This window comes from Hemitrygon akajei, chromosome 12 (genome assembly GCF_048418815.1).
Source record: "Hemitrygon akajei chromosome 12, sHemAka1.3, whole genome shotgun sequence".
NCBI classification, from domain to species: Eukaryota; Metazoa; Chordata; class Chondrichthyes; order Myliobatiformes; family Dasyatidae; genus Hemitrygon; species Hemitrygon akajei.
Genome location: NC_133135.1, coordinates 57,008,573 through 57,023,846, shown reverse-complemented (window position 1 = coordinate 57,023,846; position 15,274 = coordinate 57,008,573). Strand labels below are relative to the sequence as shown.

General features: G+C 39.7%; 1 protein-coding gene across 3 annotated transcripts in view; it reads left to right on the top strand.

Moving 5' to 3' along the window:
• The first annotated feature begins 2,447 nt into the window (after positions 1-2,447).
• Positions 2,448-15,274, top strand: part of dynlt5 (dynein light chain Tctex-type family member 5) — a 33,904-nt gene continuing 21,077 nt past the window's right edge. Inside the window, exons 1-2 of one of the 3 annotated variants that reach the window (XM_073062407.1) lie at positions 2,448-2,559; positions 8,241-8,365. In XM_073062407.1, coding sequence (XP_072918508.1) covers positions 8,253-8,365 — 113 coding nt within the window. In that variant the 5' untranslated portion in view covers positions 2,448-2,559; positions 8,241-8,252. Of the gene's footprint in view, positions 2,560-2,793; positions 2,916-4,867; positions 4,975-8,240; positions 8,366-15,274 lie in introns of those variants that run through there. The other 2 variants (XM_073062405.1, XM_073062406.1) reach the window with 2 other exon arrangements.

Below are 15,274 nucleotides of genomic sequence, written 5' to 3'. Positions count from 1 at the left end.
ATAATAATAAATAAACAATAAATATCAAGAACATGAGATGGAGAGTTCTTGAAAGTGAGTCCATAGGTTATGGAACATTTCAAAGATGGGACAAGTGTAGTTGAGTGAAGTTATCCCCTTTGGTTCAAAGAGACTGATGGTTGAGGGGTAATAACTGTTCCTCAGCCTGGTGGTGTTAGTTCTGAGGCTCCTGTACCTTCTTCCTGATGGCAGCAGTGAGAAGAGAGTATGACTGGGTGGTGAGGGTACACTGATGACAGACGTTGCTTTACTGTAACTGTGTTTCGTGTAGATGCTCTCAATGGTGAGAGGCTTTTACTCATGGTGGACTGGGCTGTATAGTCCAGTCAATATAGTCTCCACTACACATCAATAGAAGTTTATGAAAGACACGCTGAATCTTCACAAACTCCTAAGGAAGTAGAGGTGCAGCTGAGCTTTCTTCATAATTGCACTTATGTGCTGGGCCCAGGGCAGGTTCTCCAAAATAATAATATTGAAGAAGTTAAAGTTGCTGACTTCCCCACCTCTGATCTTCCCATGAGGACTGGTTCATGGACTTCTAGTCTACATCTCATGAAGTCAATAATCAGCTCCATAGCCTTGCTGACTTTGTGTAAGAGGTTATTGTTACAGCACCACTCAGCCAGATTTTCAATTTCCCTCCTATATGCTGATTCATCACCATCTTTGATTCAGCCTACGACAGTGGTGTCAGCAGCAAACTTGAATATGGCATAAGAGCTGTGCTTAGCCACACAGTCGTAAGTGTAAAACAAGTAGAACAGGGATCTAAGCACACAACCATGTGGTGCACCCATGCTGATGGAGATCGTGGAGGAAATGTCGTTGCCAATCCAAACTGACTGGAGTCTGCAAGTGAGGAAATCAAGGATCCAAATTGTACAAGGAGGTATTGAGGCAAAGGTCTTGAAGCTTATTGATTAGTTTTGAGGGGATGATGATGTTGAATGTTGAGCTGTAATTGATAAAGAGCATCCTGATGTATGCATCATTGAAATGTTACATTCCAGGGTTGAATGAAGAGACAATGAAGATGGCATCTGCTGTGGACCTGTTGCTCTGGTCAGCAAATTGGAGTAGATCAAGTCACTTCTCAGGCAGGAAGTAATAGCATAATATACTGTTTGTATAATTATTAAATTCAATGAATCCAACCAAGAGGGCTCATGGTAAGTGATTACAACTTTGGGAGTTAGTTTCTTATTTAATCACCAATTAAGGCAGGTCTGCACAATTCTTTGGAGGTAGCTTAATGGAAGACAGATCCAGCCACGAGGCAGAACAGTAGCAGAAAGTGATGTGATATACAATCTCTCCAGCCTATCACATAACACCTCCTCAGCCCCATAGTCTGCATCATCCATGTCATCCATCTACAAGTCCCTTCTCCTATCATTTTTATATTGTCCCCAGTCCATATTGCTTTTCCTACTAACCCAACACCAAATACCTCCAGATTCCTAAGGTAGCACCACTTTCTCTCATTAATCCTTTCTATCTCATAGAGAGTAAGGAAGGCGGTGTCTGGGCACAAGTGTGGTATAGAAACAGGTGGAACAGAAGTTCAAGTCAAGTCACGATTGTTGTCCTGTGCACAAGTATAGTGAGAAGCAGGTACAGTGAAAAACCAGCTTGCACCAGCATCAAAGGCACATAGGTCTAGACGATGCAGAGAATGTAAATTATAGACAGTGAAGAAAGACAGAAAAAATACTGTGCAAAAGAAAAGATAGAATCAGAGACAAGTTCATGTTAGTGCAAGAATAATCCATAGCATTCCTTTGCTGAGATAGGATGAGGGTGACGAAGGTTGGTTCACAAACTAATTTAGGAAGTGTCTGACAATTCTGCATCATTACCTTTTCTTGTACCTATTTTCTCTTAGGGAAAATAAGTAGAGATAAAGATATTTAAATCAAATGCACCTGCATTTAGCTGCTGGGTTGGAAGAGACAGTTCAGAAGCTGGGAAATTTGTAAAAGAGTACCACTGTGTGGCCATAGCATACAACAACATCCTGTGCTCAAAATGATTTCTAATATTACAGGTGGAGCTTTAGATGTTGTTTAAAATATTACCACTGGAAATCGTGTTAGAATGCCAACTTTTAACAGTGTGGGAAATGCTTGCATGTAAATACTTCTTTCAGACTTGTCAACACAGTAATATTCTGTGGAGTTTTCAATGGAAAACAAATATTACAAGATTCATTGTACAAGAAGTGAATGTAATACAGTAACTGACTAGGCAAGGGCATGGCAAATGGATTACTACATAATGAAATGCAAAGTGAGCCATTTTGTGGGGGGGAAATCAGGAATGCAGAGTATTTTTCAAATGGTCTGAGAATGAAACTCACAGGAAGCTGAATGCTTGCACACAAATCACTGGAACAAAGTGCAGATGCAGAAAACAACTGGTGAGGCTAATTGCATTTTAGCTTTGTTGCAAGAATAAAGGCATTATACTGCATTATCAGGCACAGATCAGATCACAAATGGAATATATTGTGCAGGCCACGTCTTGTTGTTTAAGGTAAGTCTAGTTCCATTGGACCATTACCCATTTACAGAACCTGGACCTCTGTACCTCCCTCTGCAATTGGATCTTCAACTTCCTAACTGGAAGACCACAATCTGTGCAGGTTGGTGATAACACAGCCTCCTTGCTGATGATCAACACTGGTGCACCTCAGGGGCATGTGCTTAACCCACTGCTCTACTCTCTATTTACCCATGACTGTGTGGCTAGGCATAGCTCAAGTACCATCTATAAATTTGCTGCCGATACAACTATTGTTGGTAGAATCTCATATGGAGACGAAAGGGCATGCAGGAGCAAGATATGCCAACTAGTGGAGTGGTACCGCAGCAATGTGGACTTCAGGAAGGGTAAGACGAAGGAACACATACCAATCCTCAAAGAAGGATCAGAGTGAGCAATTTCAAGCTCCTGGGTGTCATGATTTCTGAAGATCTAACCTGGTCCCAACATATCAATGCAGTTATAAAGAAGGCAAGACAGTGAGTTTGAAGAGATTTGCTATGTCAACAAATACACTTAAAAACTTCTATAGATGTACTGTGGAGAGCATTCTGACAGGCTGCATCACTGGTGGGGGGGGGGGGAGGCTACTGCACAGGACTGAAAGAAGCTGCAGAAGGCTGTAAATATAGTTGGCTCCATCTTGGATACTAGCCTACAAAGTATCCAGGACATCTTCAAGAACTGGTGTCTCAGAAAGGCAACGTCTATTATTAACGACTTCCAGCACCCAGGACATGCCCTTTTCTCACTGTTACCATTAGTTAGGAGGTACAGAAGCCTGAAGCCACACACTCAGTGATTCAGGAACAGCTTCTTTCCGTCTGCCATCCAATTCCTAAATGGACATTGAACCTGGGAACAATAACTCACTTTTTAATCATACAGTATATTATTTCTGTTTTTGCATGAATTTTAATCTATTCAATATACAAATACTGTAATTGATTTACTTATTTAGTTATTAATAATTATCTTTTCTTCTTGTATATTATGTATTGCATTGTACTGCTGCTGCTAAGTTAACAAATTTCATGACACATGCCGGTGATAATAAATCTGATTCTAATTCTGATTCTAATTATCCACATACATTGTACTTTTTGTTAACAAAACTCTATAGATCTCAGAAGCAAAGTGACATTTGCCCCAACAATATAAGTTCAGAAGCATAGTGGTTAAATGACATTCAAAGGTCAGGACCATTAATCCAGAGACACAAGTTTAAATCTCTCTTAAATTGATTATAGTAAAATTAAATAAACATGTTTATTTATTTGTAATTTTTTAAAATGTGTATTCATCCTCAAGTAATGAAATGGTTTCAACAAAGACTTCAATAGAACAGTTAAAATGATGGATTAAACGTTATTTTCTGACTGTACTTCCAGACTCTTAGTTGTTCAGCAGGAACTTTCACTAAATAAATGGACCATCACGTCCGACTTTCTATCTACGTTTCAGGGAATGAAAATCCAAATAAGAAAAACAGAAATCTTTTTTTTCTGTTTTTTAAGCTTTACTCACCCCTACCTGTACTCCTACGGCTCCTGAATAAATGGGGCCTGTTCAAATGGTTAGTTCCCTGCCACAAATTGCATACAGGCAGCAAGCTCTGATGGTCATCAGTGTAGTAATAGCCACATTGTTTCACAATATTCAATCATATTTATATACTGGCCAGAACGTGAACGTTCCTGTATTCTTTTCTGAAAATGTAATAGGATCATGTGTCAGTGTTAAAGAGACCAAGAATGCCAACGATAAAGGTACTCCATCTGTCTTTTTTGCCTTACACATTGACCGTGATTTCCCTTTCTAGTCTTTGATAAATTGCCAACCACAGTTCGTACTAACCAGTTTCCTATCGCCTTCTCTGCAAGTTAAAATATATTTAATCTCTTCCCTGCTTCTGGCGAATAGGGTCTGACTAGAATGTTAAGCATCTTTCTCTTTCTACAGGCGCTGCCTGACCTTGTTAGTGCATCCAACAACGTCGGTTTTTATTCGAGACCAGGTTAAGATTAATGTCTCTTCCAGGACATTAACAAATGACCATCTGGACTGTTATGCATAAACTACTAGATATACTCGTGAATCGGGGATCTTCGCTCTAACGAGCATCAATGCTATCAGCTCATCCGCTGCAGAGTCAAAAAAAAAGTTAAACGAGAACTCAAAATTTAATTGGTTATTACAATACAGTGTACCAGTTTACGAGGCTATGATTGGCTAAATACAGCAAATGGGCGGTGTACTCGGTTGGCCACTGTCGGGCTGTCTAACCATTTCAGGGCTAGGATTGGTTGGGTGATGTCAGTTTGTTTTTCATTTTCCCGTCCCAGCGTGTTGCTAAGGGCGCTTTTGGACGGATAATCGGTGGTTACAGGTCACTCTTAACTTCTCGTAAGTTGCTTCTGATGTTAAAATTGGCATTAAAGTACGTTCATTATTTTGTTTTTCTCAAACGGGATTAAGCTACAGACAGCCGGTTGCAATGTTAAGAACGAATTTTATATCCTTGCCCCTAGCAACGCGAACAGCGGAAGTGGACGCCGGTAATTGTGGAGAGATTGTCTAACATGATGGAGCTGGGAACAACTTAAACCCTGACTCGGTTAACAACTTCGTTGTGGTTCACCCAATAGCAGTTTTAATTGTAGTTAATTCAACTGTGTTAAATACCCCGACACGTGTAACGGTTGTCTGAACCAATTTCCCTGAACAACTTGGGAGGCTTTTAAGTTAAATTAAAAGTTTTGAACTTCAAAATCACGTTTGTTATTTTTCCCGAGGATGTTTGTGTGAAATTATACACGTTTAAGCAAATATAAATCGCGAGAAGCTCAGTTTCCATTGTCACCGTTGTCCCGACTACAATTTGTATCGCGCTTCCTGTAATGAATTAATACCACTCCATTCCACTCCACTCTCCTAGTTTCTCTTACCACAACCATCTGTGGCAATTAATTCCTCAGTTTCACCACTCCCTGGCTAAAGAAATTCCTCCTCATCTCTGTTCTAAAGGAATGTCCTTATATTCTGAGGCTGTGCCCTCTAACCCTAGACTCTCCCGCTATAATAAACATCCTCCACGTATATTCTATCTAAGGCTTTCAATATTTGATAGGCCTCAATGAGATCTCTACCACCCACCCACCCCCCCCCCCCCCCCATTCTGAGTACAGACCCAGAGCCATCAAACAGGCATGGTGCATCAACTCTTTCATTCCCAGGATCTTTCTCATGAATCTTATCTGGTTACTCTCTGTGGTGAACTACATATACCTGTCTGGACACGCTCCCTGATGACTGCTCCTGTGGTTCCTCCCACAGACCCCTGTATAAAGGTGATGGAGGTCTGATCCTGGCCTCTCAGTCTCCAGGATGTAGTATGGTGGTCACTCACTGCTTGTTCCTTCTTCCAGTCAATAAAAGCCGATACCTCGCCTTTACGTCTCAGAGTGAGTTATTGATGGTGCATCACTCTCCCACACTAGCACATCCTTTCTAGATAAAGAGCCCAAAACTGCTCATAGTGCTACAAGTGCAGTCTAACTAAGATTGTAATGTTGACCTTATAAAGCCTCAGCATTAAAAACTTGCTTCTATATTCTCAATCAATGCATTTGCCTTCCTGACCATGGACTTAATCTACAAGTTAAGCTTTAGGGAATCCTGCATAAGGACTTATGAATCTCTTTGTACCTCAGATTTCTGAATTTGCACTCCATTTAGAAAATAGTCTGCACCTTTATTCCTTCATTGCCATACACTTCCCTACACTACATTGTATCTGCCACTTATTGACCATTCTCCTGATCAGTCAAAGTACTTCTACAGTCACCCCGCTTCATCAACATATCAGTGAAAAGAAGCTATCCCAATAATGTCCCCTATGGAACACTACTAGTCACAAGCAGACAACCAGAAAAGGCCCCCTTTATTCTCACTCTTTGCCACCTGCCAGTCAGCCAATGCTTTATCCATGCTAGAATCTCCCTGTAATACCATAGGCTTGTGGCTTGATAACCAGCCTCATGTGTGGCGCCTTGACCAAGGTTTCTGAGAATCCAAATACACAACACCCACTGACTCTCATTTGTCTATACTGCTTGTTATTTCCTCAATGAATACTAAAAGATCTGTTGGGCAAAATTTCTCCTTAAGGAAACCATGCTGACTTCAGTCTATTTTATCATGTGCCTCCAAGCTCTTGCCAGCCACTAAAGGCAGGTTAACTGGCCTATACTATCCTGTATTTGCCTCTCTCCCTTCTTAACTGGAGTGACAATTGCAATTCTCCAGTCCTGCAGAACCATTCCAGAATCTCGTGACTCTTCAACTATCACTACTAATGCCTCTGCAATCTTTTCAGCTAGCTCTTTTGGAACCCTGGAATGTAATCCATCTGGTCTAGGTGACTTACCTACCTTCAGCTTCCCAATTATCTCCTTAGTAATAGTGACAATACTCACTTTCGACTCCTGACAATCTTGAATTCCTGGCCTAAAGCTGGTGTCTTCCACAGTGAAGACTGATGCAAAATACCTATTTAGTTCAGGTGCCATTTCTTTGTCCTCAATTGCTACCTCTCCAGCATAATTTTCCAGTCGACAGATGTCCACATCTGCATCTCTCTTACTCTGTCTAGCTATATATCCAAAAAGAACTTCTGGTATCCTTTTTTATATTATTGGCTAGCTTACCTTCATATTTTATCTTTTCTCTATTTCTTTTTTAGTTGCCTTCTGTTGGCTTTTAAGAACTTTCCAATCTTCTAGCTTTGCACTATTTCTGCTGTATGGTCTGCCCTCTCCTTTGCTTTTATACTGTTTTTGACTTCCCTTGTCAGCCATGATTGCCTCTTCCCCCCCCCCCCTTTAGAATTGAATGAACCACCTTCCAAATTTCTCCCAGAAGCTCCACACATTGGTGCTCTACACCCACCCCTGCCAGTGTCCCTTTCTAATCAATTTTGGCCAGCTGCTCTCTCTTTCCACTCTCATTCCTTTTACTCTACTGTAATACCAATACATCTGTCATTAGCTTATCCCTCTCACACTGCAGAGTGAATTCTGTTATATTATGACCACTGTCTACTAAGGGTTCATTTACCTTGAACTCCTGCTGAGTTCTTTCAGTACATTGCTTGTTGCTTCAGATCCTCGTGTCTTCAGTAGAGTGGATTCCTAAAGTGTCTCACACAACTAATATACTAAATCATCATATTATTGCAATAAGAAGAGTCAAACATGGTGTGGTATGCTGTGCTGTAGCCCATCCACTTCAAGGTTCAACATGTGTATTCAGAGATGCTCTTCTGCACACCACTGTTTTAAAGTCTGGGGATTTGAATCACCCCACTTTCAGCTTGAACCCGTCTAACCAATCTCCTCTCACCTCTCTCATTAACAAGGCATTTTCTCCCACAGAACTGGATGCTTTTTGTTTTTCATACCATTCTCTGTAAACTCTAGACACTGTTATGCATGAAAATCCCAGGAGATCAGCAATCTCTGGGATATTCAAACCATCCCTTCTGGCACTAACGATCATTCCATGGTCCATGTCACTAACAGCAACCTCTTGACCATGTCGGCATGCTTTTATGTATGTTAGCTGCTTCCATGTACTGTTTAATATTTGGTATGTATGTCTTGTGTTTGCAGGTGAACAGCATCATGTCTGACATTGCAAAAGATAAGGCAGCTCGTTTACTGAAAAAGCGAGGCAGTTTGTCATCACTGAGTAGCCATGGCCTCATTACAAAGGGGAAAGCAGAGAAACAAAAGGAGTAAGTCAGATCTTTACGTTGCCTCTTGTGGCTGATTTGTTTCTGTCTCTGTGTGCTCCAACTTTATTTCAGGATCCATTCATTCGCACAATTAGGTGAATAATTTGTGTATTATGTATTTATAATGTATGTATTGTAATTTATGTATAGCTGTGTGTTGTCTGAATCTACATTTTTGTGATGTGGCAGCAAGGAAGTTTTTCTTTGTACCTGTACCTCACCATATTTGTGCATATGACAATAAATTTGACAAATAATATTCCTTCATCCTGTGATATCAAAATGGTCCAGCTGGTGGCATAATGCCATCAGCACCTGACTTCAGAGCGAAAGCTCCTGAGTTCGAATCCAGCTCCCTTGCACACTTTCCATCCGTGCTGGGTTGAGGGCTGAGCGTCAAGCTAGCAACTCAGCCTCATAAAAACAAGAAAGCCCTGCTAAAAGATCATGGCTAATTTATTATCCCTCTCAACCCCATTCTGTGCCCTCTGATCCTAGACTCACTCACTATAGAAAACATCCTCACCACTTCCACCATGTCGCCTTTCATCCCTCATTCTTCTAAATTCCAGCAAGTACAAGTCCAGTGCAAACACTCCTCATACATTACCCCTTTTATTCCCAGAATCATTCTCATGAACCTCCTCTGGACCCTCTCCAATGCCAGAAAATCTTTTCTTAGATAAGGAGCCCAAAACTGATTACTATACTCCATGTGCAGTCTGACAAATGCCTTATAAAGCCTCCACATTACATCCTTGCTCATATATTTTAGTCCTCTTGAAATGAGTGCCTTCCTACCACCAACTCAACCTGCAAGTTAACCTTTAGGAAATTGAGCACAAGGACTCCCAAATCCTTCTGCATCTCTGATCTTTGAATATTCTCCCTGTTTAGAAAATTGTCCACACCATTATTCCTTCCACCAAAGTACATGACTGTACACTTACCTACGCCATATTCCATCTGTCACTTCTTTGCCCATTCTCCCAATCTGTCTATTTCCTTCTGCAGACTCCTTGCTTCCTTAACACTACCTGTCCCACCACCAATCTTCATGTTGGCCACAAAGCCATCAATTCCATCATCCAAATCATTGATGCAGTCCCAAGACCAACCCCTTCAGAACACCACTAGTCACTGTCAACCAACCAGCTAAACCCCCCAACCCCCTTTACTCCCAATCTTTGCCTCCTGTCAGAGAGCCAAATTGTTATACATGCTAGTGTCTTTCCTGTAACACCACAAGCTCTTATCTTGTAAATCAGCCCCATGTGTGGAACCTTGTTAAAGGTTTTCTGAAAATCCAAGTAAACAACATCTACTGCCTATTGTCTATCCTGCCTGTTATTTCCTCAAAAAATTCAAATAGACTTGTCAGACAAGATTTCCCCTTTGGGAAACCATGCTGATTTTGGCTTACTTTATCATATGCCTCCAAATACACCGAAACCTCATCCTTAATAATGGACTCCAACACTCCAACATCTTACCTACCACTTAAATCAGGCTAACTGTCCTGTAATGTCCTTCTGCATCCCTCCCTTCTTAAAGAGTGCAGTGACATTGGCATTTTTCCAGTCCTCTAGAACCATTCCACAATTCAATGATTCTTGAAAGATGATAACTAATGCCTCCACAATCTCTGCAGCTACCTCTTTCAGAACCCTAGGGTGTAGTCCATCTGGTCCAGGTGACCCACCTACCTTCAGACCTTTCAGCTTCCCAAGCACCTTATCCTTAGTAATAGCAATAAATCTCACTTCTGCCCCCTGGCCCTCTTGAATTTCTAGCATACTGATAGTGTCTTCCACGGTGAAATATGAAAATATTTCATAATTTGCCTCCTTATGGCTTTTTTAGTTGCTTTCTGTTTTTAAAAGCTTCCCAATCCTCTAATTTCACATTATTTTTGCTACATTATTGCTTTTATGCTATCTTTGACTTCCCTTGTCAACCATTTCTAGAGAATTGATGGAAAGCTGTAGTAAGTTTCCATTTTTCAAACCCATCTCCCTTGTTGCTGCTTGTGGGAAATCAGAGAGTTGGACAATTTGAATGCAAACTCCATCAAGATCCTTGAAAATGATGCTGATTGTATTAGCAGCCTGGAATCTATTGGAAAAAGACTACTGTAGTGGCACGTTGCAGAAGAATAAGGTGTTGAACATTTGGAGTTGAGTGATTAATCTTTACAATTATCTTGAATGAGGAAAAGAAGTAAATCTTTGTATCAACTATTAAGAAACGCAGTGCCCTGTAATTTTTTTTTGTGTGTCTGACATAGTGTGTTATTCTGCACTACAAATTTACCCTCCTACAGTAATGATGCTTGATTGCAAAGTAGTTAAATTGTTGCTGTTATGGAGCCTAAGTCATATTAATTGATGTAACACACAAGTTATGAAGTACTTAAACCAGGACTCTTAGGTATTTAAATTTGTTAAAACATTTAATATAGATAGTGAAAATATCAATCTCTAAAACTTCAGTGAACAAACAGATTAGAATTCTTTTCAACTCAGATGATCACTGTTAAAGATAACATAGAAGGTATGCAACAGAAACATTAATAAATGGAGGTTAAAAAGTGAGATTGGGGATTCAGAAATGTTGTTTGACAGCTTCTGAAAATCTGAAGTCAATGCAAAAGCACCAACAATACCCAGCAGGGCAGACAGCATCGAGAAAACAAGTGACAACTTACTGTTTCAAATTTTGGTGAAATATCATCAACTTGTCATGTTATCTCTATTTCCATATCCACATACTAACAGATAAAGAAGGTAATAGGAATGAATATTAACTCCAGCAGGATTTTATTTAGTTAAACAATGATTTTTGGAAAATTACAACTGTAATTTGATTCAGCATGTTAGTACTTTAATAGGTGGATTGGCAGAGGCAGATGCAAAGGCTTTTTAACTGAAGAGATTATTTAGTGAAGAGTTTATTTTCTTTATACTAGTTTCTAGTGCTCAATTTCATCTATGATTTTCTTTTGTGGAATTAATATGTTATAAATTTTAAGTTAGTCTTTGAAGATTGTATTTTTCTACCTTATACAGTTTAAAATAACACATCATAAGATTGACCAAAGTCCTGTTTGAAATGTCACTTGGGTGACAGTAGGACCATTGGAGTTCATGATAGGATCAGACTCAACTAAACACACCTTGCAACCCTGTTCCATGAAGCAATAACAAGACCTTAGTGACACATTCCCCTTTGGCAGCCACACAGCAGCAGTGCAAGTGGTAGTGGAGCAAAAGGGTTCCAACTTCTCTGACAGGCAATGCGGTACATGCAGTCTGGTGGATATTTGGCTGTTATGGTCTCCTACAGAAGAGCCTGGCATGGGAAGGACTTGAGAGGTCTTCTTTTGAAGTTAGAATCTTTGGAGCATTGCTACTGTTGGTGGACACCAAGATGCTGCCCATGAGCAGCCTGTGGCTCTGTAGCGATAGAGGGTTGCTGCATGTGAGCTATCAGAGAGGGACTGTACATCAACAGATTTTCTTCCTGCAGCTGCAGAGAGACACCATGCATAAGCAGATGGTCCTTCTGCAAGAACAGCAGTAGAGCATGTGGGAACAGTGCTCACTTTTGCAGGAGCAAAATTGTGTCTTCTAATCCACGCCCACCCAATTCTTTCATCTGGTGAGCAGAAATCCTTGCTAATAGCTCAGAGCTGACACCAAGATGAAAGAGTAAAGGCACCGAGCTTAGATGCCTGTGATTCAGGGTGTGTCCGCCAGCATAGCTCAAGATGCGGAAGTTATGAGTTCCATCAATTTATCTACCCAAGGTCCAAATAAGATGTGATGTCTCAAATGATCCTATGGGACAATGCTGAAGACAACCACTCCCTAATGGTTTAGCGCTTATCATTGACTGTAGGATGTGTTTAAGCAGTCAGAATTCTCTTTGGAAGCTGCCCATTCGGAACTCCTGAAGTATCAAACATCCATGTAAAAAGTGATTAAATTTAAAGGCAACACACACACAAAATCATGGAGTCAAGTCGTATCTATGGAGGGGAATAGATGGCTGATGTTTCAGGCCAAGACCCTTCATCAGGACTTCTGACTTGCTGAGTTCTTCCAGCATTTTGTGTGCATTGCTCAAAATTTCCAGCAGCTGCAGAATCATTTGTGTTTAAGAAAATTTATAAAAATTTATGAACATAAAAATCTGAACACAAAAATTATTTTGCAATTCGACAGGTTAGGCAACCTCAATGGAAAGGAATAAGCAGTTGATGTTTCATCACAACTACATTTAGCATTCAACATTCAAATATTTTGTTTTCCAAAAGCAGCCTAGTTTTTACGATAGGATCAGACTCAACTAAACACACCTTGCAACTCTTTTCCATGAAGCAATACAAGACCTTAGTGACACATTCCCCTTTGGCAGCCACACAGCAGCAGTGCAAGTGGCAGCGGAGCAAAAGGGTTCCATGATTTTGTGTGTGTTGCCTTTAAATTTAATCACTTTTTACATGGATGTTTGATACTTCAGGAGTTCCGAATGGGCAGCTTCCAAAGAGAAGCAGCTTCAAAAGCTGGCACAATGTTCTCTCTTTGCACAGCAGTTGTTTGTCAGCCAGTGTCTGTTTATGTATATTTTTCATGAAGTTCTATAGTATTTTTTTCACTGTAAATACCTGCAAGAAAATGAATCACAAGGTAGTATATGATAACACGTACTTTGATAATTTACTTTGAGCTTTCTCTGGGATTATTGCATCGTACTCATCGTTTGAAGGTTTAAACAATTTATGTACAGTACTTGTGCACAGAAATGTGAATTACACAAATATTGGTGATATTAGTTAGGTTTTTGACAGTAAGATGTATTAAGTATCCTGACATGGACAGTACATAAAAGCCCAATTCAATTACAAATTAGGCACCATTCACTCATAATGAACTCCAGAACTGTTTCCTCCAAGTCAAACATCTATAAGATCCAATTTCCAAGCCAGAGTATCCATTTGAAAAGCATTTTTGAGAAAAGTTCAGTTTCACAAAATTGGATTTTCACCTACAAAGTAACCCTTTTCTTCCAGGTAGAGATGAGCTTCTCTTTGCTGCTTCACTTTGAATGTTTATCAGTTAAGGATGGCATTAAATATTCCGCTTCCTGTAGGTACCCAAATGACTTTTTTTAAAAGACTTGTCCAGTAAATAGGTTGTTATGATCATTTTTTTGTTTATTGTGGTAGATGAAGGAAAGTAATGACATCATATAGTTTGCAGCTTATCCATTATTGATACTACTTGACATTCTGTCCTCTGACTTCTGTGGGATTTATGGTGGACTAGGTATTACAGGACATAATTGCTGTGTTTAAACGGGGTAATTGCATTACTCTGCAAAAAGAGCTCATTTCCACACCGATGTATTCTGCACGTTATGAATAGCTTTTCTGTCAATAGTTTACTGGTACTAAAATGTCAGTGTCTATAACTGGGCTGTTTTGAATACAAAGACCACCTTTACTGTTTGGTAAGGTGACTGTGTTAGATGATGGCAACCCCTGATTACTCGGCAAGCTGCATTTTGCGCTTTATTGTGGAACATTACCATGATAATTGCAGGGCCAGAAGACGTGAGTGGAAATTACCACCAAGTAAAATAGCATGAATGTATGGGGAAAATACTTTTAAGGATTATAAATGTTTGTAAATATTTACCAAGAACAATAAAGACAGCAAAGTACAAACAAATGATGGGGCTAATGTACTGGTGTATTGAGCTTGGAAGTGCTGAATTTACTTTTACTCCTTCCTGACTTGATTTTTTTTCCTGTGGTATTCAATGTTAGTGAATGGTATATAAAATATCATCCATAGTGCAACATTCCCTTCATTTCCTCAGAAAATGCAATCAATTCTGCCATTATCTTCTGCAAGGGTAATTTTAAACTCCTTTTTGAACTTTTATTTAAATGAGTTTTTAAATGGAAATTTTAAATCAAATAATCTGTAACAAATCTTAAAAACATGTATTAAATATTTAAAGAGGCAATTAATATTGAATGAAGATGATCATAAATATATCTGAAGAATTGTAACCTGATTTCAGCGAAGGACTGTTGAGCCTGCACTGTCTATCAGATCAGTGCTCAGCCCGTCTTTTCTTAATCCAGTTTCTCTAGCCTATCTATGTAATTTATGCCCTTCATTCCCAAGGCCATTCTTTTAAATCCTTCCTGTGCTTTCTTTAGTGTGATGATCAGAAGCAGATTGAACAGACTTGTGTCTGTAGGCAATTAATCTAACTAATTTATGTTTGTGCTCTACCTCCAAAGATGTATAACCGTGTTCGTAAGAGCTGCCACTTGAGAGAAGCTGCTGAGGATATAGAATCTTCAGCCACATTTTTTACAGCTTCTCAGCCTCCCCACTGACTTATCTTGGGTTATCGTCTCACTACTGGCAAATGCTACCCTTGCCTCTCCTTGTGCCTGAAATGCTGTTCTCTCTCTCTCTCTCTCTCTCTCTCTCTCTCTCTCTCTCTCTCTCTCTCTCTCTCTCTCTCTCTCTCTCTCTCTCTCTCTCTCTCTCTCTCTCTCTCTCTCTCTCTCCTGTTTTACAGCTTAATTAACATCTGCACTTGGATGAGTGAAACTGTTAAGTTAAATATGGGAAGGGCTTTAGCAGATCAACAAACTCAAGATTCAATATTGTTTAATGTAATTTCCAGTACAATAGTGTAAAGGGGAACAAATTAGTTGATACTCTGGATCCGATGCAGCACAAAAGAAACAGATAAAGAACACAATAATAATTAAAAACTCAATATATATAAAATTGCTGAAGTATATGGATTAATTGTATGTCTATAAAGAGATGCTAGGCACAAGGGTATCCATCGGTACATAAAATGACTGACAGGAAA